Source organism: Lottia gigantea (genome assembly GCF_000327385.1).
Source record: "Lottia gigantea unplaced genomic scaffold LOTGIsca_149, whole genome shotgun sequence".
NCBI lineage: Eukaryota > Metazoa > Mollusca > Gastropoda > Lottiidae > Lottia > Lottia gigantea.
In genome coordinates this window covers 242,818-269,075 of record NW_008707778.1, presented here as the reverse complement: position 1 = coordinate 269,075, position 26,258 = coordinate 242,818, and the positions used below count along the sequence as shown (strand labels likewise).

Genomic DNA, 26,258 nt, shown 5'->3' with positions numbered 1-26,258 from the left:
AACAAAAGCGAGTTTTACACCCCAGAGTTTTTTTTCAGTCAAATAAAGATATACACATCCCAGTACAATTCACAACACTTAATTTTTAGATAAAATAAATAGAAACTATTTTTTCAGCACACGTGGAAAACATTCTGTTTTATTGAATGTCATGTTGATTCCATTAATCGTGAAAGGTGCAGAACTCACCAATCAAGTGGCCCCTATATGAACTAATGAACACAGTTTTCCAAAGTAATATTTTGTCCCTTATTGGGTAAATGACAAAAATGCAAATTAATTAATTTTTCTTATCAAAATCACGTTGTGTGAAAGGACATACCTTAATTTTCTGTAAATAAGTAACTGATGGCCTCCACTCATCCCTATATTTAACCAGATCCTCACTCCCTTGATAAAACTGTACCAACTTTTTCTACAAATATGTATCATGGAAGTTTGTGATTTGGTTGGACTTAGTGAATACAGCAATCATAAACATAATGTTTACAGCCTTTATGTAGAGGGCTCTGATTGGCTGTTTTAGATGGCGTTCAATCAAATCAAGTTGCTACATTTCATGAAACAAGAAATGTGGCTATTACAGTCAAGGTATAAGACGAAGTTGGTTTAGCTTGAAATTGTGCATGGTATCACAAATACGAATTTTGACTTGGTCTTGTTAACCTGTATTAAACTAAGCCCACTACACTTCGTGATTGGTGCTATTTAAATTTGACCAATCACATTGGTAGAACGGGAATGAGGTCATGTAAACAAAGCACAACACCACATACATATACACTAACATTCGTCACAAAGTCATTTTGGTGCAGCGTTATTTTCACACATTGATTTAGACATTACTTCAATAAGGCACATATTCATTTAGGCACTGTGATTAAGGCACGCTTCTTACTAATCTTTGGTACAAGGTATTTCTGCATGACTAATAGTGTGCCTAAATGACTGTTTATCCCAAATAATAACTAAATAATAGCAGCGCCTGGAGACTGAGGTACAAATAGGGGGCAGAATGACTCCATGAGGAGACAACTGTCAAGGCTGAAATGTGGCAACTCTATGGAGGAGTCATTGTCTGGAGTTTAAATTTGATGCATTCTGACAAATATTTTGGGGCAAAAACAGATAAAAATCATATTTGTAAATTTCACATTAACTGGTGGTACAATTAGGAGAGCAACCATTTTTTTGTGGGGGGCCCCCCTGTAACCCCAGTGGTGCTGCAACTAAATTATAAAAAAATCTCACCATTTCTGTGAGTAGCTCTTCAGTTAAAGATTCATTTTGATAAACATTGTACTTCATATTCATAGGAATACCATAATCACTTGGACGGTTCTATAATACAAAGTGGGTTTATATCATAATCATACTAGAGTGTTCACAATTTTCTAAGATAGCTTGCCACACAAAGTTATACGTCTACGGGAAAAACATAACAAAGATTTGTATGGTCAAAAGGACGAATTCAATGACTTAAAAAATGTTCATCAAAATATTGTAAGGTTAAAACCTGGACATTTCAGATATTAAGAGATAATATTTACTTCTAGAGGGGGCATAACCCAATATCCTTGTATTTGACAGGCCTCCTTGTATCTCGTCTTGTCATATGGAGCTGCAATAAACATTCAGAAACTAATCAACATTTTCAAAACCCAAAACATACTTGTGCACCCAGTTTTTCCTGTTAAAACATAATGTGTTATTTTATATATTTTTTTAACATCAGATGGTCTTAGAAAAAGAATGTACCTCTCCATATCTTTAATAAAAAAAGGGCCAAGATAAAAACTTACAGACAATAAATCCTATACAAGGGTGATAGTTATGACCACTTCCCTTCATTTTTAACTGATACATCATCTGACATCCAATATCTTTTAAAGATGGGTCTGCAGGACTGTGAGGATGGCTGTGATACCAACCTACTAAACCCAGGCCACTCTGTGACATATGTCGTTTAATCTAGAATACAAATAATGGTTTAATTTTAATTCTTATATAAAAGAGTTGGCCAATCTGAAATATTTTCATTGATGCAGCCCCGCCGGAAATGTTCAATGCAGAATTATGAAATCAAACATTATTAATCCCAATTTTAATAACAATACAGGCCACTCTATGCTATCTGTCTTTTGATGAAGAGTAGAAAAAGTAATGGCTCAATAAAATTTCAAAATGATATCTTTATAGTCAAAATCATTATTCACTTATCATTAACCATATAGGCAACTAAAGTCAAGTCTCTCTGAAACACGAACACTTTAAATGCAACAGTCAAGTAATTTCAACATGCTCAGCATGTCTGTTTTTTGTCCCAGTAGAACGCCCTGCTTCATAGAAAAGACCCCAGCAGACTCCTAACCAAACCAAACTTATAAAGTTGGACCATTAAATGTTTAACTGATATGTTTCAAGGGCAGAAGCTCTGCTCATATCAATAAAAAGAACATACCTCCTCTTCTATGATAGGTGCTCTATCTTTATCACCAAGACGACACCGACATGGGTAAATTTGTCGTATGCTCATATCTACAATGTTATAATTCACCTCCTCATTAGATTTTGAAATAAACTCCATATGAGCCTTCTAACACCAACTTTACAATGTCAACCTATTATAAACTTATACCTTGACTGCAATAGTCTCTTTTCTAGAATTATTAGTTAGTTATAAAGACATGTCATCTCTTTATGAGACACTGCCATATATAGGAAAGACATCTATAGAAATAGGATAATAAATTACTAGTTTGAGATATTTTTGAAGGAAGTACATCTGAAGACTATTTACATGTATCAAGACTCATATCAATCCCCAAAAATGGCGCATTAGTGTTAGAATTATTTGTCATTCTAAGCATACAGTATATGTCATCAAATTTCTCATTCATAGACTTGGCTTGCTTTCCAAGATATTTCCTTTTTGATTTCTTAACCTTGATATATTCCTTTCACTAGGGATGATTTAAGTTTTCTAATCATTTGATTGGTCAATCTTTAATAATGATCTTGAATTTAGTTTTTCTTTAAGATTTGCACTCTTCAAGCCATCCAATTGGTCAATATTTAAAATTCATGATGGTTATTTTAACAAATCAAATTGCTACATCTTAATTTTTATCTCATTCATTAAATTTAAAGATAAAGAAAATTTCTGTAATGGTACATACGTTGTGATGTGGCATCCCATTTTCCACCCAAGTAACCTACAATCTCTGAATGGGTCAAATGACTATGAAAATCCTGAAAAATAGATCACCATTACGAACTGTGGTTTCTCTCTAAAAGCAATCTGTGTGTCAGTATGTGTCATATTTCCTCACTACATACTGTTTTGTATCTTCATAAGAACAACAAAAAAAGAGTTATTTTTATATTTGCTTGCCCAAAAGGAAAATTTTAAGGATAAAAAATGATGACTTACCATTAACAACATGGCATTGGTTGTCATGGAAACTGTGAAAGGCTGTTGATGGTTATATTTACTAAATGATTCACAAATAACCAGGGTGTTGGGATCTCTGAAAAAAACACAAATATTTTAAAAACAGAGAAGACTAGGTGCCAGTTTTACAAAAACTTATCCCAATTTTAGTGTTGGTCAATCAATAACTAGTTCTAATATAGTTCATTAAATTAATCAATTTGCTTTCTTAAAATCTCGATTTTATTTCAGTTAAACATTTTTTGAAACATTTTTTTTTTATAGTATATATCTAATATACTAATAATTGAAATATAAGTAATACAATTCTATAAAAAGTGCTAATAATATCTTAACCCTTTGAATACTGAGTGTAAATGAAATACAACTTCATATATCCTGAACTCCAAGTAATATAACTCAAAAACTTATAATGTTAACATCACATAGTAGAAGCCATATGTATATATTGCATTATTAGGGTTGGTTTGAAATGGTCATGGTCAATAGTGACATCATAATATACTTAGTTTTGTGGAATTGCAAGACCAACAAAAATCTGACTGAAAAATTGGAATAGTACAAATTGATTCTTTCAAAACCCCATTTCAATCAATCAATCTCAATCAATTAAAGGCTCAAAATAAGGTTGTAACTATGAAAATAGTTGTAAATATGATTGTAACTTACATGTCAATGCTGCATTTACCAATTGTATCATATCTTACACTAGGCCTATTACAACTTCCATTGACTTCAAATTTAAATCCTTTCTTTACATTGGATATAACATTTTTATTTTCATCAGAATTATGGAGGGAAAGATTTAATGCTGAAAACAAAAAGGACAGTCTGTAGCTCAGTCTGTTAGAGTGTTAGAATCTTTATGTCATTAGCTTGGTTATTGGGTTCTAATCTGTCACCGTAGGAATCAGTCAATCAGAATAAAAAACTAAACAATAATTCATGTTGACCCTGCTGTAATTGGCTATGGATAATCAGGGAAAGATGAATGTATTATTTTTGAAAAATATAGATGATTTTTTTTTCCTTTTTTTAAACATTCAATTAAAAGTCAAATGAACTTGCATTGGTCTGTAAGTTTTTGAATAGCTATTTGATTTTCAGAATCAACCATCACCAGGAGTGTTTCAATCTTGCATAATACATTCAAACAATGGTGGCCATTCGTTTTCTTTAGGTACATGCTCAATGCTGGTCCTAACAGACAAAAGGAGATGGGTCTATAATATCTAAACATACCTTCTTCTTGTATGTCATCAGCAAAATAATTGGATAAAGGCCTGAAATAAAATGTGACAATGATTTGACTGCATGCTTATAGATTTCAAAGTATATGTATCCAAATAAAAAAATTCAGTCAGCGTAGCTTTCAGAATCCACATAGTTAAATGTATATTTGGTATTCCTTGGAAAATATGATGGGAGTTTTATGTCCTATTTTTCAGTACCTAATTGGACTAATAAAGATGGGAAATGCCAATGTTCAATGAGAGAATATTTTCCAGGATAGCAATATAAATCAACTCTTTTTTAATTTCAAATTGTCAAGGGATCTTTAACACTGACAGGAGGCAACCTGATAAAATCCAAAGGTATTATCTCAGCCTTTCCCAGGATTGAACCCTGGACCTTCAGTTAGCAAGTATCTAACTCAGTGAGCCACAAAGGCTCCCTTTTCCATAGAGAATGTCTTCATTGTTAAAATCTTTCTTGGTATGTGGGATGTTCATCTTAGAAACTTTTCAAAGAGTTTGCAGTGCTCAAGAGAATGAGGGACACAAAGTGAATAAAAAAAAAACATAATGTGAAAATAATAAAGGATAAATGTATGCTTACTTTTTTGGTGTTCCATTGTACATACTTAGTGGTGAACTGGTAGAGAGAGGTGATTCTATAAGCTTATTGTCAAAGCCCTGTGGTGTAGAGTGCTTGTTATCATAGCCCTGTGGTGTTGAAAGCAGACTGTTGTCACTCATACTGTGATTTCCATTTGTTGAGTTTAAGGACTGGAAAAAAGAGGAATAAGTCTAGGTGAACCAACTCAACATCTCTTTCAGGGAGTCTACATAGCTAATAATGTCGATTGATATTTGGGATAACAATCTTAGCATAAGAGTTCTCATTGCATATAACATTCATTTGGTATATTCATTGAATATCGAAAAAAAATGGCAAACTTATCCTCATTGTACACTGTATAGCTTTGCCAACATTTCATATACCTTTTACCCTAAAAAAAATAATCAGTTTTACCATTTTGACATTTGGAGTGTCATTTCGTTGTTTTCCACACCAAATAGATTTCCATGTGTCTAACTTAGTTCCTTTATATTTTACCTTGTAAAAGAAGATAATAAACTTATTAAAGTTATTCTAAAACTATCATTACTGTATTATAAATATATTGTAAATACAACCATATACACAGTCTAGAGTCTAATGTAATATTACCAGTCTAGAGCTCTATATGAGTGCAAATATGACTGGTAAATACAACTAAATCATCAATCTAGAGCTCTAGTACGATATGAATGGTAAATACAACTAAATCATCAGTCTAGAGCTCTAGTACGATATGAATGGTAAATACAACTAAATCATCAATCTAGAGCTCTAGTACGATATGAATGGTAAATACAACTAAATCATCAATCTAGAGCTCTAGTACGATATGAATGGTAAATACAACTAAATCATCAATCTAGAGCTCTAGTATGATATGAATGGTAAATACAACTAAATCATCAGTCTAGAGCTCTAGTACGATATGAATGGTAAATACAACTAAATCATCAATCTAGAGCTCTAGTACGATATGAATGGTAAATACAACTAAATCATCAATCTAGAGCTCTAGTATGATATGAATGGTAAATACAACTAAATCATCAGTCTAGAGCTCTAGTACGATATGAATGGTAAATACAACTAAATCATCAATCTAGAGCTCTAGTACGATATGAATGGTAAATACAACTAAATCATCAATCTAGAGCTCTAGTATGATATGAATGGTAAATACAACTAAATCATCAGTCTAGAGCTCTAGTACGATATGAATGGTAAATACAACTAAATCATCAATCTAGAGCTCTAGTATGATATGACTTGTAAAAACAATCAAATCAACAGTCTAGAGCTTTAGTGTGATATGACTTGTAAATACAGTCAAATCAACATTTGAGAACTTTAGTCAGACATGACAGGTAAATACAGTCAAATCAACATTTGAGAACTTTAGTCAGACATGACAGGTAAATACAGTCAAATCAACATTTGAGAACTTTAGTCAGACATGACCGGTAAACACAGCCAAATCAACATTGAGAACTTTAGTCAGACATGACTGGTAAATACAGTCAAATCAACATTTGAGAACTTTAGTCAGACATGACAGGTAAACACAGCCAAATCAACATTTGAGAACTTTAGTCAGACATGACAGGTAAATACAGTCAAATCAACATAGAGAACTTTAGTCAGACATGACTGGTAAATACAGTCAAATCAACATTGAGAACTTTAGTCAGACATGACTGGTAAATACAGCCAAATCAACATTGAGAACTTTAGTCAGACATGACAGGTAAATACAGTCAAATCAACATTGAGAACTTTAGTCAGACATGAATGGTAAATACAGTCAAATCAACATTGAGAACTTTAGTCAGACATGACTGGTAAATACAGTCAAATCAACATTGACATTGACATTTTCAAGAACAAGGTCAATAACTCCTATGAAACATATTTTGGTTTTATTGATTCATCCATGGGTGATAATAGAGAATTTCACTCAGTTTCGTCAAAATCTGTCAAGAATTGAGCCTTTTAGAGTGTTTACAAGCTAAAAATTGAACGTCTTTTCAAGAACAACTCATACTAAATATTTTTTAATTTTTCTGATTTTCAATAGGCTTTATCCTTGGGTGATAACAAACATTCACACCAAGTTTCATCAAAATCTGTCAAGAATTATGCCTTCTAGAGCTTTTAAGAGCTAAAAATTGAATGAGTTTTCAAGAAAAAAGTCAATAACTCATACTAAATAATTTACGATTTTTCTGATTTTCAATAGGCTTTATCCTTGGGTGATAACAAACAATCATACCAAGGTTTGTTATAATCTGTCAAGAATTGTGCCTTCTAGAGTGTTTACAAACTAAAAATTGAACGTGTTTTCAACAACAATGGCAATAACACATACTGAATATTTTTAGATTTTTCTGATTTTCAATAGGGTTTATCCTTGGGTGATAACAAACACCCATGCCAAGTTTTGTCAAAATCCTTCAAGAATTGTGCCTTCTAGAGTGTTTACGAGCTAATAATTGAATGCGTTTTCAAGTACAAGGGCAATAACTTATACTAAATATTTTACGATTCTTCTGATTTTCAATAGTGATCATCCTTGGGTGATTACGTCAAGAATTGTGTCTTGTAGAGTGTTACGAGCATAATGGACGGACGGACAAACAGGCGGATGTGGGTGACGGCAATATACATGTATATGGGCGTATAAAAATTATACAATTTCAATAAAATATAAATCTACTTACAGAAGCCCATCCACAACCAGATTTTTTATCAGGTTTGACAATTCGTTTACAATGTCGAGCCCAGGCACTTGGTGTATTAAATATATTATCATGAGTTTTAATTTTACCAGTTTCTAATAGATCAGCTGAAAACTGCCTTCCCTGTTAAAAAATTATAATAAGAATAACAAGTGGTTTGATCACATTGGCCTCCACAACTGAAAAATAGCCTTAACCTATTTCAATTGGGGTATCTATGAATTCGTTTACAACAATGAGGGGGTACAGTCCTTTCAATATTTCTTTATCCACTGATAGTGCTCAACTTTATCCACCTGTACTTTTCAGAAATAAAGTCTGATGTGCAGTTCTCATGTATTGCACCAATTGAGTATAGCAGAAAAAATAAAAAGAAATGAATGAAGTATTATGTCATACATCGATCCACCCATGAAAATGGGCAGTGTGCAATTTTGCAGAGATTGCAGCATAAGCCTTCTCTGTTTTTTTATTTCCAACTGTCGCAGGTTTTATAAAGTGCACAAACAGTAGCACACAGGGCGTCATTTTTTTGGCTTGATCTTTCCCGGATTATCCATATTCACATACAGTTGGTCAACTGGAATTATGTGTAAAGATGACTTTTTCAAGGTCATCAAACTTTCACTTGCCAATCGAGATCTGAACCCACAACCTCCATTTGTTGGACGTAACACAGCAAATGATGTCACGTAAAAAACCAATGCTCTAACCTGCTGTTAGATTAGATATATGTGGTCCTACATACCAAATAGTCAATGCTCAGTACTCGTTTTCCTGGTTGTATCATTCCATCTGACATCAACATGAGTAACGTCACTCCTCGACTTTTATTCAGGGCATACCATCGCTTCTCATGGGAAGTTAGAGTGTCTTCATCAGAGCTGGCACCCCCTGCCTCATCATCTTTATCTCCCATTTCATCATCTTTATCAAACTCTTCAATATGTCCCCTGTCATCATTATGGAGCATAGCGTTAGCTGAAAAATAATTCTTATGTGAACTTTTAATTTCGTTCAATAAATTGAGATTTGTTGCCAAAATAAGAGCTATAACGGATATACATAACTACTGCTGTAGTTGTCTAATTATTTGCTTTACAGCAGGCTTAGAGCTCACTTGCAAGGAGTGAAATTTTTGACTCACACCACTTCAGTCAATTTCCTTAGGCAGCAATGACCAATGGCGTAATAATATCAAATAAGAAATTCATATCAGACTAGAAGTGACAAAAGTCTCAGCTGACACATTAGATTGAATTGCAGGAGAACCATAGGTTGCATTTTACTTTAGTTCATACCATGGACTATTATTTTTACTACGTATTCACAGTCCACCACCAGTACATAATGATTGTATGTAGGTGTAACAGTTCATGAGAGACAATAAAATCACTGATGGCCTGAGACAGCAAATAAAATCACTGATGGTCTTCAGGAAAATGGCAGAGAAAAATTTCATAATTTTCACTACTCGCGGATCAATTAAAAATTTGCGAAAATCGCATCTAGGTGTTGGCATTAATGGGCTTTAGTGTGGATTTGTTGTTCTGTTCACTTTTTTGCCTTAACTCTTGTTTACACAGTATAAACAACAAATCGACAGAAGCAAATCTATAAGACCTGTCGATTTCAACCAAAGTAAGTTAAAAATTCATAAATCTTGTCAACATATTGTACACAGTCTAGCTATAGATACATCGTTAAACTTTAGACAGCTCACCGACAATAGCTGAGCCTTCGCCCTTTAAATCCATGTGTGTCCAGAATTATCCACGTTTGAATGTTAAAATGACAACTTGTCATTTTAAGGCACTCTGTGATATATAGAAAAAGGCATATAGAAAGAAATTCCTAGTTATTTTTGAAGGAATTATGCGATTTTCGTACATTTCTATTTCAGACAACTATAACTTTTAAAGGAACACATGCACCATTCTTTTTGACCAATCATACTTTAGTCTCAGAAACAGGATCAATAATAGGGTTCATATCTCACCGACAATATCTGAGCATATTCTTGGATATGTAAAAAAGACATATATAGGGTGTGTTTTATTTGCTACACCGGAATCCTCCAGACCACTGTGATTCCCAAAAATGGCTGTAACTCTGAACCCTACGCTCGTAAAAGAGCAGTGTGGAGAGCTCTCCAGGTTCATCTGTTTTGCTCCACACCCATGTGCAGGCTTTAGGCAGAGAATGATGTCACAAACATGGTGACAAAAAAGATAGTAATAGTTCACGATTAGTGTTCACGGTCCCTAGATTGTACAATACATTCTTTAACATGTTTTACTATGATAAAAAAAAAACAACAAATCCTCGGTTGTGTTTGTTTATACTTCAATAATCGATGATATGACTCAATAGTACCCTCTTGGCAGGGGCATATCTAGAGAATGCCCTGAGGGGAGGGGTTTCAGGGCTGCCAGATGTCCCCAGAAGCCAGCGGATTTCAGATGGCCCCTGATGAATTTTGAGCATTTAGAGGGCTTCATTTAAATGTTTAAATAAGACCCTTCATAGGACAGAGGGAGGATTGCACAATGGCGTACCTGTCCATTTATAGGTTTTAATGAAAATAGGTAGCATCGTATGAACAGTGAAGCCTTCCACTACAAAAGTCTCATCCACTGTTGCAGTTTCTACCCCTTGCCTATCGTGCCTTTATAAAATTCATTGTTTCAAACAAAACAAAAAGTTTCAAAGTTTTTTCCGTTTCTATGAACTATGACATTGACAGTGCATGCAGGTTGAATAAAAAGACAGTTACGTTAGCAGTTTACCCATTGCAAAAACGTAAATAATGTACAACAAAAGCGAAATCTTCAATATTTCAAAACATTTTCTTTGTTTACAAATTGCATACACCGGAAGCAGTAACTTTAAACTTTAGAGCCGCAGTGGAAAAAAAAACAGAAACAAAAAAGACCCTGACAAAAAATCTTAATTAATTATTGAGATATTTAGACATGAAAATTATTTTATTGTTATAAATGATTGAAATATAATCAGAAAATAAATTTTCAAATACTTTTCCTCGGACTGTGCAATCCGGTAGTAAGATGGCTGTCATTGGTGAAAATAAGATATCTAAAATGGATTTTGTGAAATTAGGGCAAGATTTAGAGAATCAAGAACTAGAAGTGAGTTGTCATATGTAGTTTAAAGACTATTTGGTCCAAATTTGGTGTCATGGGGTTTATTGTCGTTCAGTGGTTTAACCTGTTTTCGTGCATATAAGGATTCAACATCGAATTTCATCAAAATGAAAAAAAGCTAATTTTTTTTTTTTATGTCTTAGAAGTCTCGTCAGATATTCTACAAATAATTTAACATTTTTTTTTATGATTTTCCTTATGAATCCCCCACTTTGGCCCATATTTCATGGGTAACCAACTCGACAATGGATGCTAAATGCGTCACAATGTGTGGTCTATAAAATAGGTGAGAAAAACATGTATGGATACCCAGAGGTATAATTAACTTCTCTTAGTATTTAACTTTAATAATATTTCATTATAACTAATGACAATTCCTTCAAAGAACAATGATTTAATAAAAAAAAGAGTGACTGACAAAAAAAGAAATATGTAAAACGTAAGACTAAGGGCCTGGTTATATGAGGCAGGCCAGCACGGTGTCTGACGTCACTCTAGTCAATTTCTACGGATTTATTCAAATGTATTTATATGGAAGGCGGGCAAGCCCGAGCAGCCAGGCTCCCCGGTCTGTGGGCACTTGGAATTATAAGGAAATTCGGCCGATAAAAAATTGTGACATTTGGTAATAACTGAAAATGCAATGATGTAAGCTTACCGATGCTGTAGAAATACCATTGAGTTGCTAGAAATATATGTACATCCACATTTCAATAATTTTAGTTTCACTTATATAGACAAAAATGTTGTGTTTTAACACTAGGAGGAGAGAAATATATTTCATTTCAATGTAATGTTACAATAGATTATAATTTTTACAATGCAAAGACATTCTAAGACTATGAGGACTATTTTGAGGCTGATATATTCCAATTCTCTTAAAAAATTCAAAAAAAATTCATATTTTTGTTTATTTGCTCAGACAATAACTCAGCCTTTAACGCCATGTCAGTCCAATAGTTTCACGACAGGTCTTATAGATTTGCTTCTGTGTAAACAAGAGTTATGGCAAAAAAGTGAACAGAACAACAAATCCACACTAAAGCCCATTAATGTCAACACTTTATAAACGGTGAGAAGTGAAATTTTTCTCCGCCATTTTCTGAAGGCCATCAGCGATTGGCTCTTGTGAGCTACATACACTCATCGCAGAGTACTTGTGAACTTTGAATACATAGTAAAAGTCCCAGTCCATGATTTGGACTAATTTATCGCTAACTTTAGATCTCCTTTGAGTGAAAATAATGAACAATTTTCCACTATTTTCCTGAAGGCCATCAGCGATTTGTTATTGTCAAGGTCATGAACTTTCAAAGCAATTGACATCCAGTCACTTGTTGTGTTATACCCTGTACAGCTTCTATTGTTAGACTATAGTTTCCATGTCTCTTACCACTTTATCTGATTTCCTGTTTTATGCATGGTCGGAAGTATCATCATAGTATCCTACTAGATGGTTTGTTTACATTTTTTCAGGCTCCAGCAGGTGTGGCTACCCCTCAGATTTATGGCCAGCTACTTGCTGTATATTTACTTCAAAATGATACGTAAGTACCAAGTGGTTTTGATTATTTCTTGGAAGGCCTATGTACTGGTAAGTACTACACTGTTTTTTGAATTGAATTTTGGCAATCAAAATGATGTTTACACTTATTACTTTTCAAGTGGATAACATTTTCATCAACCCAAAGACAATGAAAGACGCTTTGTAATATTTTGTAATTGATATTTCAATTTATATGGAAATGATTGCCAAAATTCAATTCTGTAAACATTGTAGTCAGAGAGTAGTTCCAAAACTCAAGGGTAATATCTGCAGGTAACAAAAACTAACCTGTATTCTTGGTAATCAAGCATTGCTCTTATAATGCAAAGAATACACTGCAAAAATTTTAATTTTGATGATTGACAGTTCAAAGTAAAAAGAAAATATGTACTGTTTTTTTTATGTAAACTGTTAACATGTTATATTCGTCAGATGTAATGCTAAGTTCTTATGGAAAAGAATTCCTACGAATTTAAAAACGGTGAGTAACTAGGTTTAAAAATATTTTTTGACCAAATGTGAATATGATTTTGAAGAAAACTTCAGCAATTTGATGCCCATGTTAATCAATAAAATTTAAAGCTGAATATCTGGATTTTTATTTACAAAAAGCATTTAAAGACTTTAAAAGGTTACGTAACCTTTACGTAAAGTTTGGTAGCTGGATTTTTTTAGTTACAGCTTTCACATACGTTTGGTTTATAGTTTTCACAAATTTGAGCAAAAAAAATTTTCGACCTACAAAAAAAGAGGGATGTCCCTTTTAAGAGATCTGTAACGCTAGTCAAAATTGAAATTTGACAATTGATTCCTGTATGATTAAAATACACCAAATCTACGCTTAACTAATGAGTAGTAATAAACTATATTTAGATGACTAGATCCTTTATTCATTTATTTATTTGTTGTTTTTCAGGGTGAATTAAGTTTAGTGTGGGCTGTGGGTCAGAAAGTCTGGCAGAGAGACCATCCTAGTGTTTACGATACCTTAAAACAAGATTGGTCTGAAGATATTAAACCAATTATGACAGCTTTGAAAGGTATTAACTTTTTCAAACAATTTTTTTTTAATTACTTTTCCAAAAAAAATCATTTCCAACCAAATAAGAGCTTTTAAATGGATACTCCCTTCTAGAATAAACATAAAATTTCAATTCTCAAACGTAACGTTTTTTTGTAGAGACAATTCATGAACGAGCATTTAAGTTGGTATCATTAGCCTATTCATCCATACATAGTGAAGATTTGGCAGCGTTTATAGGACTCACTGTTCCAGAGGCTATTCAAGGTTTACTTCTTTTGTTCATTAATTGAATTGAAAAGAGGTTTTCTCTAAATGTTATGTAAAGGGGACACTGATGGGAGCGATTTGCGCCATTCCACTTTTCAATCAGACGTCTGTGCCTCTTTCCACGATTCCACTTATACTGTCCGTTTTATGAAATCACTAATACAAAGGTCCTTTTATATATCAAAAGCAGCTTTTGCGATAGTGATGTTATATAAAATTATAACACTTACTTTTAAGAGAGGCACAGAAGTCTGACTGATAAATGGAAAGGTGCAAATTGATGAGATCATTGTCCACAATACAGATAAAAAGTTTAGAAAACCTTTTTACAATCCCTTCAATATCTATTTTCTGTAGCTTAGCAAGGCAAAACACATTTCATTAGCCAGTTTCAATGCCCAATTGTAAAACTCAAATGCTTAATGAGGTGCAAAATAGTATGAACATGAAACACTATTTGCGCAGTAAGGTGTAGAACAGTAGAAAATAAAACTCTACTTGTCCAACAAGATGTAGAACAGTAGAAAATAAAACTCTATTTGTCCAATAAGGTGTAGAACAGTAGAAAATAAAACTCTATTTGTCCAATAAGGTGTAGAACAGTAGAAAATAAAACTCTATATGTCCAATAAGGTGTAGAACAGTAGAAAATAAAACTCTACTTGTCCAATAAGATGTAGAACAGTAGAAAATAAAACTCTATTTGTCCAATAAGGTGTAGAACAGTAGAAAATAAAACTCTACTTGTCCAATAAGATGTAGAACAGTAGAAAATAAAACCTATTTGTCCAATAAGGTGTAGAACAGCAGAAAATAAAACTCTATTTGTCCAATAAGGTGTAGGGCAGTAGAAAATACAACTCTATTTGTCCAATAAGGTGTAGAACAGTAGAAAATACAACTCTATTTGTCCAATAAGGTGTAGAACTGTAGAAAATAAAACTCTATTTGTGTAATAAGGTGTAGAACAGTAGAAAATAAAACTCTATTTGCCCAATAAGGTGTAGAACAGTAGAAAATAAAACTCTATTTGTGTAATAAGGTGTAAAACAGTAGAAAATAAAACTATTTGTCCAATAAGGTGTAGAACAGTAGAAAATAAAACTCTATTTGTGTAATAAGGTGTAGAACAGTAGAAAATAAAACTCTATTTGCCCAATAAGGTGTAGAGCAGTAGAAAATAAAACTATTTGTCCAATAAGGTGTAGAACAGTAGAAAATAAAACTATTTGCCCAATAAGGTGTAGAACAGTAGAAAATAAAACTCTATTTGTCCAATAAGGTGTAGAGCAGTAGAAATTAAAACTATTTGTCCAATAAGGTGTAGAACAGTAGAAAATAAAACTATTTGCCCAATAAGGTGTAGAACAGTAGAAAATAAAACTCTATTTGTCCAATAAGGTGTAGAGCAGTAGAAAATAAAACTCTATTTGTCCAATAAGGTGTAGAACAGTAGAAAATAAAACTCTATTTGCCCAATAAGGTGTAAAACAGTAGAAAATAAAACTATATTTGTCCAATAAGGTGTAGGGCAGTAGAAAATAAAACTATTTGTCCAATAAGGTGTAGAGCAGTACAAAATAAAACTCTATTTGTCCAATAAGGTGTAGAACAGTAGAAAATAAAACTATTTGTCCAGTAAGGTGTAGAACAGCAGAAAATAAAACTCTATTTGCCCAATAAGGTGTAGAACAGTAGAAAATAAAACTATTTGTCCAATAAGGTGTAGAGCAGTAGAAAATAAAACTCTATTTGTCCAATAAGGTGTAGAGCAGTAGAAAATAAAACTATTTGTCCAATAAGGTGTAGAACAGTAGAAAATAAAACTCTATTTGTCCAATAAGGTGTAGGGCAGTAGAAAATAAAACTATTTGTCCAATAAGGTGTAGAGCAGTACAAAATAAAACTCTATTTGTCCAATAAGGTGTAGAACAGTAGAAAATAAAACTATTTGTCCAATAAGGTGTAGAACAGCAGAAAATAAAACTCTATTTGTCCAATAAGGTGTAGAGCAGTAGAAAATAAAACTCTATTTGTCCAATAAGGTGTAGAGCAGTAGAAAATAAAACTATTTGTCCAATAAGGTGTAGAACAGTAGAAAATAAAACTCGATTTGTGTAATAAGGTGTAAAACAGCAGAAAATAAAACTCTATTTGTCCAATAAGGTGTAGAACAGTAGAAAATAAAACCCTATTTGTCCAATAAGGTGTAGAACAGTAGAAAATAAAACTATTTGTCCAGTAAGGTGTAGAACAGTAGAAAATAAAACTCTATTTGCCCAATAAGGTGTAGAGCAGTAGAAAATAAAACTATTTGTCCAATAAGGTGTAGAACAGTAGAAAATAAAACTCTATTTGCCCAATAAGGTGTAGAGCTGTAGAAAATAAAACTCTATTTGTCCAACAAGGTGTAGAACAGTAGAAAATAAAACTATTTGCCCAATAAGGTGTAGAACTCTAGAAAATAAAACTCTATTTGTCCAATAAGGTGTAGAGCAGTAGAAAATAAAACTCTATTTGTCCAATAAGGTGTAGAACAGTAGAATGTGCAATAGAGTATAAAATATGAAATTTCATTTGTGTTTAACTGACTTAAAGGGATTGTTAAGATGTTTTCTGTACAATTTCTTTGTTATAAATGGATTTTTTTTTTCAGCTGTCAAGAATCGAGGATGGACAGTGGATGCTCAATCTAAGATAATCACACCTAAAAAGCCAGGTATGGTCCAGAGAGAATCTGTGTGTGTTAAAAATAGAATGCAATGGGCAAAAATCTATAAAATTGTGTTCAATGGGAGAAAAGATTATGTCATATTTTGAAGTTAACCCATACATTACTTTAATTAGGTTTAATTTGATAATTTCAGAAAAATTGATTGATCCACCCCTGTCCAGTGATCACCAACTGTCCGTTTTAACAGACTATGTATCATTCTTAGAAAATTAACTCAAAGGTAATGTGTATGGGATACCGATGTGTTTTCATTCAAAGACAGAGATTATGATTAGAGCAGGCATTTAAAAGTAATTAACATTTCCAAGTATGTTAATATCCATTTTTCCAGTGGACCCAGCTCTAAATTGGTATAGATAATCTAGAAAAGATCATTGCATAGTAAATTGTGACCATTTGTTATCTTTGTAATATCATTCATGAGATTTTGACTAGGACCAGCTGAAGACAAGAGCCTGCTAATCTTATCCATGTAAAATATTGTTGTTTTAACTTTCAGAAATGTGTAGATTGAGTTAAGACTGTGAACTTTGAACTATAAAACTGTGAGCTGTGAAGGATTAATATTGTGAAGTGTGGATATGTTTAGAACAGATGTATTGACCTCTAGTTCTATATCAAGACTATTGTTGTCATTGGTTAATGTGCGGGCACACAAGCGATCTTGGTCGAAGATTTTTGTCGCCTACTCAAATCTTGAGTAAAATCTTGTGTGTGTGCCCGTGCTTCCACGACAAGATTATCATGTCACCGACAGGATTTATAATATCAAACTAGTTTTATAATCGTCTCCGGACGTGATTATCGAGAAGGTAGATAACGTCCGATTGGAAATTTTTGTCTCCTCGTGTGCCCATGCTAAAAAAAAGACTCTAATCGACATGTATGCCCGCACCTATACCAGCAGCTGAATTTGTGGATAGTTTTAAGTAAAAAATTCTGAGATCATCTGATTTAAAGGGATTGTAAAGAATATTTCTAAACTTTTTATGTGTACACTATATAGCTTGATTTGCACCATTCCAAAATCATCGTTTCTTGAAAATTTAAACTAAACCTAAGCCTAAGTGACACTGATGAAAAATCTAAAGAACAATTAATAGTTTTAAATATAGAGAAGTAAAGATATTTATGCCAGGGAAAAATCAAAACATTAATTAGAGTGGTCTATTTTTGGAGGTAGAATAAATAATATTTGTAACTCTTCAAACCAGATATATTGTTATATACCATCTAAAAATATTGAATAGTCCCAACATGTACATAATTGAATATAATTTTCACATCAAAATTCTTAAAAAAAAATCATTTCTGCTCCTAAAGATTGAGAATTTTCTTTTACAATTCTTTACTTCTTAATGCTGTCATAAGCTAAATACTGACAAAATTATTAAATTTAAAAAGTTGTGATTATTATTATATTGTATCGTTGGATGAGTATCGTTGAGTGTATCAAATCACTACTTCAAGAATGGTTTCAGCCCTGCTATTATAGAAATATAATCCACAGATAATAGTATAACTGTTTGATGTACTATACTATGTTTCTTAACAAATAATAAAGCTAGGCGTCTGTACAGATTCATTTTTATATAAAAAGTTCTTAATAAAACAAAAACCCAACTATTAAATATAACCATCATTAAATTATACACTTATATAAAAGGATACAGTCATCTAAATATTTGCTTTACCAGCTGATAGAGCTCAACTTCAGCTAGCTGAATGCAGAATGCAGGAGATTCACTCAGTTATTTATACAACTGTATCCTTTTTAAAAAGAATTATCTGCAATCATGGGATCTCATATTTTTGGTTTATTGTGAGTTTTGTGATGTCCTGGACCTTAAGATAAGGTTTGGTCAAATACGATATAAAAAAAATGGACCATTTGATTGCGGACAGTTCAACAGTTTCAAAAACTGTTCACATACATATACATATATAATATTAATACATACATTATTCTTTTATAAGTTATAACTTATATATATTTATATACATACATAAAACTTATATAGTATTATATAGGACAAAGATGTCTAATTATGTTCATTTAACAAGCTGATACCAATAGAATGTTTTGATATTTTTGGCATGAAACAAATTTGGAATTGACAAACCTAGAAGTTCCAAATGGTTGATGCATAAATTTCCATTCCAGACATGAAAATAATTCTATAATTGAAACCTAAATTGTCCAAAGAGTTCAGTATAGCTCATATGTTGAGCTCATATGACAAAACCCAAAATGGAATCCATTGCACAGTTGAAGTTTGAAATAGAAATAGCTCAAAAAGAAATCGACTTAATCTTCAAGCTCAAAATACAACATGTTTCATTTCCATAGAAAGAGTTGAAACACAACTCATTTCAAAGTTGAAGCTCAATATGACATGCATTTAATGCTCGAATTGGACACCTTTCCTGAAGACCAATATAAAATCCATGTCAAATTTAAAGCTTAAAATAATTACCAATGTAGAGTTGACAGGTTTTAAAACTTAAAATAAGCACCATTGAAGAGTTGAGTATGTGCTAAGATGCAGATATTAAATGAAAGTCCAGTAGCTGACTAGATGAGCAGACGGCCAAGGTGAGATAACTCCCAGGCTCTATATTAACAGTTGTCAAACACATTCCACTAGCTGGGTTAAACAACTGAGATCTTCCATCCTGAAATTATAATTCTTTCATTCATTAATCCATTATCTCCTTAATTATATTCACTCATTCTTAAATAACGGAAAACAATTTGTGGTATACTACTCCCTACGTTTCAACAATCTACATTGTCATCATCATCAGGTGAAATGAGGAAGCATACCTAAATAATAGACAATAGCAACAATTAATTAGGGATTAATAGGAGTGCCAGTAAGAAATAGAGGGGCGAAAATAAATCAAATTCTTAAATTTATTTACTCATTCATTCCTTCCTTTACTTATTCATTCTGTCATTAACTCATTCATAATTCCTTAACTCATTCATTCATTCATTTGAATTCGAAATGTATCAATTTGAATTTGACTATATCCCTTTGAGTACTAGTGATATAAGCTGCAATACAAAAGCAGATATACATTATATGAGTTTGGCAATACATTGGTAGCTGAAAATGAATAAATGAGGAAGCAATGAAAAGTAGTACCAAACATACCTTTGTGTTCCAAATCCATTCCTGAGATCCAAACCCACCACATTTTGTTAACCTGGCAAATTCTGTCTTCCCTTCTCCAGTTACATCCAGACACAAAACATTGGCCAGACGCATTTCCTTATTCCCTGTTTCATACCATACCTTTCATAATAGATTTACCATTTAAAGGCTGTTGTGTGCCATTTTAGGGTTTGATTTGGGTCTTACATGCAAAATATCTTCAGAACTTCATAAAAATCGCAATATTCCTTCCAATATACTCTAAACTTGATAACACAGATAATTCGGAAAAGGGAAAAGTGTCTTGCTGCTCAAAGGGAAAAAGACATTGAGACTGTGTGCTACAGGCTGTACCCCAAGATAGTGGACCACAGCCATATACGCCCACCACGGCATGCAAATGGTAAAAACTAAACATCCATTTTTAGTTTCATCAAAATCGGTTGAAAACTAAGAGAGTAATAGCATATTCAAGATTTTGGGGCAAGGGCAATAACTCTGCTTCTAACGGACGAAAATAGCTCAAATTGGAACTTGATTTTCATTTTATTATTATGTATACACATAAGAAATTTCATTTGATTCTATCAAAAAATCTAGTTTTTAGAGCGTTTACAAGCAAATGTTGATGGACGGATGGAGGAACTGGGGTTTTGACAATATACGTCCACATAGAGAGATGTGGGCGTATAAAAAGGGGTGGGTGATTTAATGTCCTGGCAATACTTGCATACATAAGACCAATAGCCCATAAGGTGCATTTCCTTATTCCCTGTTTCATACCATACCTTTCATAATAGATTTACCATTTAAAGGCTGTTGTGTGCAAAAAATTTAGGACGTAAAAATCCAATCATTGAAATTGTATCACAAATATGGGTTTTGACATGGTCTTATAAACCAGTATTAAACTAAGCACACTACACTTCCTTTTGGGGCCATGGAAATGAGATTGGTGGAATTTAAATCTGACCAATCAGTAGAACAGAAATGAGGTCATGTAAACAAAACACAACACTTGTAACCACAACTCTGAAGAAGTATGACAAATGGGGGTGTGGTTTGGACACGATGAGATCTTACCTGATTTTTATTTTCGTTGCTTAAATTACAAACTGTTAAACGTAATAAAGATTTTTTTACATGGACATCTCCTACACTGTCCACACACAGTCCAGAACCTGTATGCTTTAACTGAAAAACACAAACACATCATAATGGCTTACTTGTTAAGGTCTAGAATTAAAGGGATTGTAAAGAGGTTTTCTAGCTTTCATAGTCATTCATGGTCTCTATTTGCCTCATTCCCATTTTTCGTCAGATGTTTATGGTTCCTCTAATTATGGAAATGCTTTACCATATATGATGTCACAAAAGCTGTTCTAAAATATAATGTAATATAAAACGGCATCCAACTTTTCAAGTCTGTTTTGAATTCAATGAATTCTCCAGGCCTTTCCATTCCAAATATAGGATTGAGCCTGAAAATGCAGGAATCCATCTGTAAAATTTAAGAAAGAAGAAAAAAAAAAACACTAACCAAACCTTTTTGTTTAACAACTATATCTTTATGTACAATAGGCCTCATAAATTTGGCTTCTCTCCCCTGACCATTAACAGACGGTATACTCTGTAATATTTATGTCAGACAATTTAAATTCTTTTCTTGGGATATTTTATCCACTAAATTAAAAATATTTTCAATTCTTTTCTTGTGGATCATATAAAACAAATGATGACAAAAACTGAAAAATCTGTGCGAAAATTTTCTTACTTGTTCTGGGTAGACATTATCCAAATACCATTTAAAACTTTTACACCCCAGTTGCTTTCGTAACTCCAACCTTTTAGAAATATCACCATACTCCATTTTAGCTGCCTCTGGTCGAATGTTGAAAAAATGTTTCTGAATTAAAATTTAAATAATTTTTAATATTCCATAATGAAATCAAATGAATCGATATTGAAAAGCATTTCTATAAAAGAGTTTTCGCAAAATAGGAGTAGTTGTATCAGCATGATTTAGATATAATGTTTTTGATTTTTGTTATCACAATAACCTTAAGTGATGTCATATACAGTTAAGCATTTTTTTTAAAAACTTCTTAAGTGTATAGAGGACATTGAGAGCATAGCTTTACACCATTCCAATCTAAAAAAACCCAGTTCCCTAAAAAATGTATTTATCACCTTGTATTCATCCATCCAGGTATGAGCAACTCGTAAGGAATTTTTCAAAAAACTATCCCCATGTGGAGAACCATAGGGTCGTCTCTTACGGAAAATATGACCCACACGAGAACAGGGCAAGATCTCTAAATTACCGCCACATTGCCAGATCTAAAGAACACAAGTAAATGTCATATTAGATTGTTGCTGTGGATAATAACTTAAGGTCTTTTTTCCAGTGGTTCTCTTTACTTTTCGAGAGCACCAAAAATAATGTGCTTGCAAATTATGTTTTTTTGTAGTAAATTTGATTTAATTTCAGCCTTCGATATCAATTTTAAAAATTCTAATACAAATTTGCCTGAAATTCAACAAAAACAAAGACTTAAATCACTGAAAGGACAGATGCAAAAAACTGTTTATAAAAAAATGAAAAGAAAAAGTTACCCTAAAAGAAATTTCCAAATTTTCTCCACCCCAGATGTCCATGCCAGGATCATATTCTCCGAGATGGTGGAAATAAACTCGATTTATAGCAAACAATCCACCTGCCATGGTGGGAGATCTAAAATTACAACAAGTGTAGGTCTATTAATGTTCATCTTCATAATGTCCAGCTGTCTAAATATTTTAACAGTATAGAATGTACTTTTCTAGTGGCAAGGAATGCAGTCATTTGATTGGCTTTGACAAAGGTAAGAAACTGGTGATTCTTTTCTACCTGCTGGTTCTTGGCCAAACATTTTGACATAGATCTTTCTTGGAGTTCCTATACCCATTTAAGGCTGGGTCAACTGGAATTATGAGCAAATATAACTTAATTAAGGTCTTCAGAAGATCACACCTGATCGAGATTAGAACCCTACAACCACAATTCATTCGACATAACCAAGCAAGTGACATCAAGTAAAGTATCCAACACTCTAACCAACTGTGCTACAGAACCTGTCAAACTCTACTTACACTATAGGATCAGTATGTGAGATAGGCCCTGTGCTAGCTGGTAGAGGATCCCATCTAAAATGCATTCCCCAATTAAAACCACCTTTCACGAGGGGTGATTTTTCGTAAATAAATGTGTCAGCATTGATCATGTCGATAATAGGTATCACAACATTTTTACTGTTTTCTTGAACTCTGGCTAATAATGGTTCCAGCCAACCATCATTAACTTCACAATGGCTGTCTAAAAACACCAATACCTGAAAACAAATTAATGGAGTTTTACATCCTTCATTTTCTGCTGATTTGTCACATGTTTTCTGCTTTCATTTTGGCTAACGAAAATACATAGAATTTGATGGAGCAAATGGTAACACAATGCAGTGTACAGTGAGAAAAGTTAGCAAGAATTTGGTCCCTGACGAATAGCATGTTTATTTTGTTACAAACCCCAACTCAATGTAAAACCCACAACCACCATTTGCTCAATGAAACCAAACCAATGACAACAAGATTCCACAAGCTAGAGTCTGTTTTCTAAACACGAAAAGTTATACTCACCTCTCCTGTAGCTTTTCTGGCACCGAATATTCGAGCCCGTATTAACCCTAACCTTTCTGCACTTGTGACCAGTTTAACCGCAGGTAAATGATTTGATAAATAAGTTCTTAATTTGGGCAGCAAACCCTCTAAAATGAACATTCTTGATTATTCAGTAAGTTCAACAGTAAGTTATTCATGAATTACAGACAGACTAGATGCCAGATTTTGAATTTTTAAAAAGTGATACAGTTAGCTAAAAATAGAGCTCAATCAGTTGTTAAAGAAAAATATTCAGACAAATATGTCTTAAAATTGGTAAAGATTGCTGAAAATTGAGTTTTATCATGGTAAGAACCAGATCTCTTAAATCATGTGTCAGTGCAATGCAGTGTAAAATGAGGGAAATTCAATGTGACATCAATCTGCTCTTTTTTAGTTTCAACTGAAAACATTATCACTGTCACAAGCAAGTTTTCATTAGTTACAGACAAACTAGATGCCAGATTTTGAGTTAAATCAGTGACACAGATGGCTAAAATCTTTATCAGTTGGTAGAGAAAAATATTAGGACCACTATATCTTTTTAATCTCATTTCATTGTAGTGCGATGAACATAAGACAAGTCTACACCTACCTATTTCACTATTATCATTGACTAAAATAACTTCATGTATCAGATCATTTGGTGACCGATGGTAAATGCTGTGTACTGTTCTCAGTAAAGATGAATATGCCTCATTATAAAAACAAATAACAATACTGGCTTTAGGTAGGTTGGTGGGGTATACCTTATCTTTACATCTAAAAATAGAAATATAGTATTACCAAATAAAGTTATATGGACTTTCCAAAATGAAATGAAATGAATAGTTATACATTCTACTTCTTTGGACCTTATTGACTAATGAAGATGTTCACTGCCATGCAGTGTACATTGAGGGATAAAAGCTTACTCTTTTTCAATGTCCAACTGTCAAGGGATCTTTAACGTTTTCAATGTCAGTCCATGACAGCGAGAAACCGCGTTGAAATCTGATGGTATTATATCAACTTATGCCAGGATTGAACACTGGACCTTAAGGTTAGCATGTAAGCATCTAACTAACTAGCAAACATGGCTCCCTTAGGACTTTCTGGCTAGACAAACCCAAATATCAATTAAACACTATTAGCTGCGTGAACTCTCCTAATGTGATGTGGCGTTGATAAACCTAAATATCATACATATACACTAATAGATGTGTGGACTCTCCTCAGAATTCTCTGATAAGAAACCCAATTGTGAAGTGTCATCAGGTGTTCCAGATGCTAATCACACCCTACTCAATACTTGACTAAAGGAGAGGTCCAGTTAGCTCATAGTTGTAATGGAGCTCCAATTCCATCAATTCTTATGACTAGGGAACTGAATCACATGTAATAAATACATATATTATTGTGCCAATGACAGGTACTGTGCAATGAGGTAAATTCTAATAGAATTCAATGTTCCAGAAGATGCACAAGGCTGAAACCAAGTTGATACGAGAAAGGGGAGATAACTCACTGTGGATCTCTTGTATCAGGAAGTGGTCTAGTGAAGGAAAGTTTTTCACTAATTAGTAAATTGAATGCATGTTGGTGATATCCTTAAAAATAAGAACAGAACAAAACAAATAAGTAGCAAAAAATGGTTTCATGAATCTCTTTAATCAGATATGTCTAAGACCAATCCATTATTCTCAAAAATTTCATCAGAACTTGCAGCACAGAAACAAGGCCAATTTTCTTGATGCCTACCAATATGGGGGTATATCTCACATCATTTTTGTTTCCAGTCTGTGACTTGAATAACCTTTGTCCAATTCATGAAATTTCAACAAACTGACCATTTTTAAAGGGACAGGTGCACTATTTTGGGGGGTTGATTTTAATCTTGAATATATGTAAAATAGTCTTCAGAAATACTAGAAATGTACAAAAATAGCATAATTTCTTTAAAATACTTCAAACTAGGAAGTTTACTCCCTTTTCCTATACATGTCTTTTCAGAATAACTTAAATTGACGAGTCCTCATTTTAACATTCCATCGCGGATAATTCTGGACACACATAGATTTGAAGGTTCAAATTCGACGAGCTTTGAACACTATAACTGATTGACTTAGCTAAAAACATTCACATTTCTGAGACTAAAGCATAATTTTGTGAAAAAAATAGCCTACCTGTCTCTTTAATTGTTCATGGTCAGTCTGACATTCAATTTTAAACCAGTAAGTACAAGGGAGGAATTGCCCCCTGAAAAATATTCTGATACATATCATCACAATATTGACAGCCTACCTTCATCATGTAGTTGTTGATCATTTTCACTTTTAATCTCAGCTAAACTCAATAAATAATTTTCATCATACTTTTCATTTTCAGCAGACATATTACTTCTGCTCTCCTCAACTTGTTCAGCCATCTTGTAACGCGATCTCATTTTCAGATGTCCCCTAGCATAAGATTTACTGCTGTCATCAAACAAAACATAACCACACAGAAACATGCTAGAAACTGTTGAAATTATCAAAATGACAAAGCATTTTAAACTTTTTAATCTTGGCATTTTGATAAATTCTGTTCTCAGCTACAAACAGTCATCCTGCCGGAAAACTTGTGTACCTGAAATTTTTAAAATATTGACATAATT

The 26,258-nt window shown here is 33.0% G+C and overlaps 3 protein-coding genes across 3 annotated transcripts; 1 reads left to right on the top strand and 2 right to left on the bottom strand.

The window, feature by feature from the left end:
* Window positions 1-280: 280 nt before the first annotated feature.
* On the bottom strand, window positions 281-8,953 carry LOTGIDRAFT_140609 (hypothetical protein; the record flags this gene model as incomplete). The annotated part of the gene is made up of 12 exons (XM_009050302.1): window positions 281-415; window positions 1,252-1,341; window positions 1,551-1,621; window positions 1,803-1,971; window positions 2,462-2,538; window positions 3,180-3,252; window positions 3,434-3,530; window positions 4,639-4,737; window positions 5,294-5,400; window positions 5,720-5,794; window positions 8,017-8,157; window positions 8,783-8,953. The coding sequence occupies 12 exons, from the start codon at window positions 8,951-8,953 to the stop codon at window positions 281-283; spliced, it is 1,305 nt and encodes a 434-aa protein (XP_009048550.1).
* A 2,145-nt stretch (window positions 8,954-11,098) lies between these two features.
* Window positions 11,099-19,455, top strand: LOTGIDRAFT_225752 (hypothetical protein). The gene is made up of 8 exons (XM_009050301.1): window positions 11,099-11,183; window positions 12,675-12,745; window positions 13,177-13,225; window positions 13,661-13,784; window positions 13,925-14,032; window positions 16,692-16,754; window positions 16,903-17,076; window positions 17,269-19,455. The coding sequence occupies exons 1-7, from the start codon at window positions 11,103-11,105 to the stop codon at window positions 16,980-16,982; spliced, it is 576 nt and encodes a 191-aa protein (XP_009048549.1). The 5' UTR covers window positions 11,099-11,102; the 3' UTR covers window positions 16,983-17,076; window positions 17,269-19,455.
* Window positions 19,308-26,030, bottom strand: LOTGIDRAFT_173115 (hypothetical protein; the record flags this gene model as incomplete). Its single annotated transcript, XM_009050300.1, has 12 exons — window positions 19,308-19,445; window positions 19,931-20,071; window positions 21,014-21,124; window positions 21,471-21,560; window positions 21,705-21,836; window positions 22,121-22,270; window positions 22,547-22,664; window positions 23,063-23,301; window positions 23,603-23,730; window positions 24,219-24,385; window positions 25,131-25,212; window positions 25,907-26,030. The coding sequence occupies 12 exons, from the start codon at window positions 26,028-26,030 to the stop codon at window positions 19,308-19,310; spliced, it is 1,620 nt and encodes a 539-aa protein (XP_009048548.1).
* Between the last annotated feature and the right edge of the window lie 228 nt (window positions 26,031-26,258).

Coding starts and splice junctions, on each gene's coding strand:
- LOTGIDRAFT_225752 (XM_009050301.1), top strand. CDS start 11,103: ATGGCTGTCATTGGTGAAAATAAGATATCTAAAATGGATTTTGTGAAA. Junction 12,746..13,176: donor TATTTACTTCAAAATGATAC/GTAAGTACCAAG, acceptor TATATTCGTCAG/ATGTAATGCTAAGTTCTTAT. Junction 14,033..16,691: donor TGTTCCAGAGGCTATTCAAG/GTTTACTTCTTT, acceptor TTTTTTTTTCAG/CTGTCAAGAATCGAGGATGG.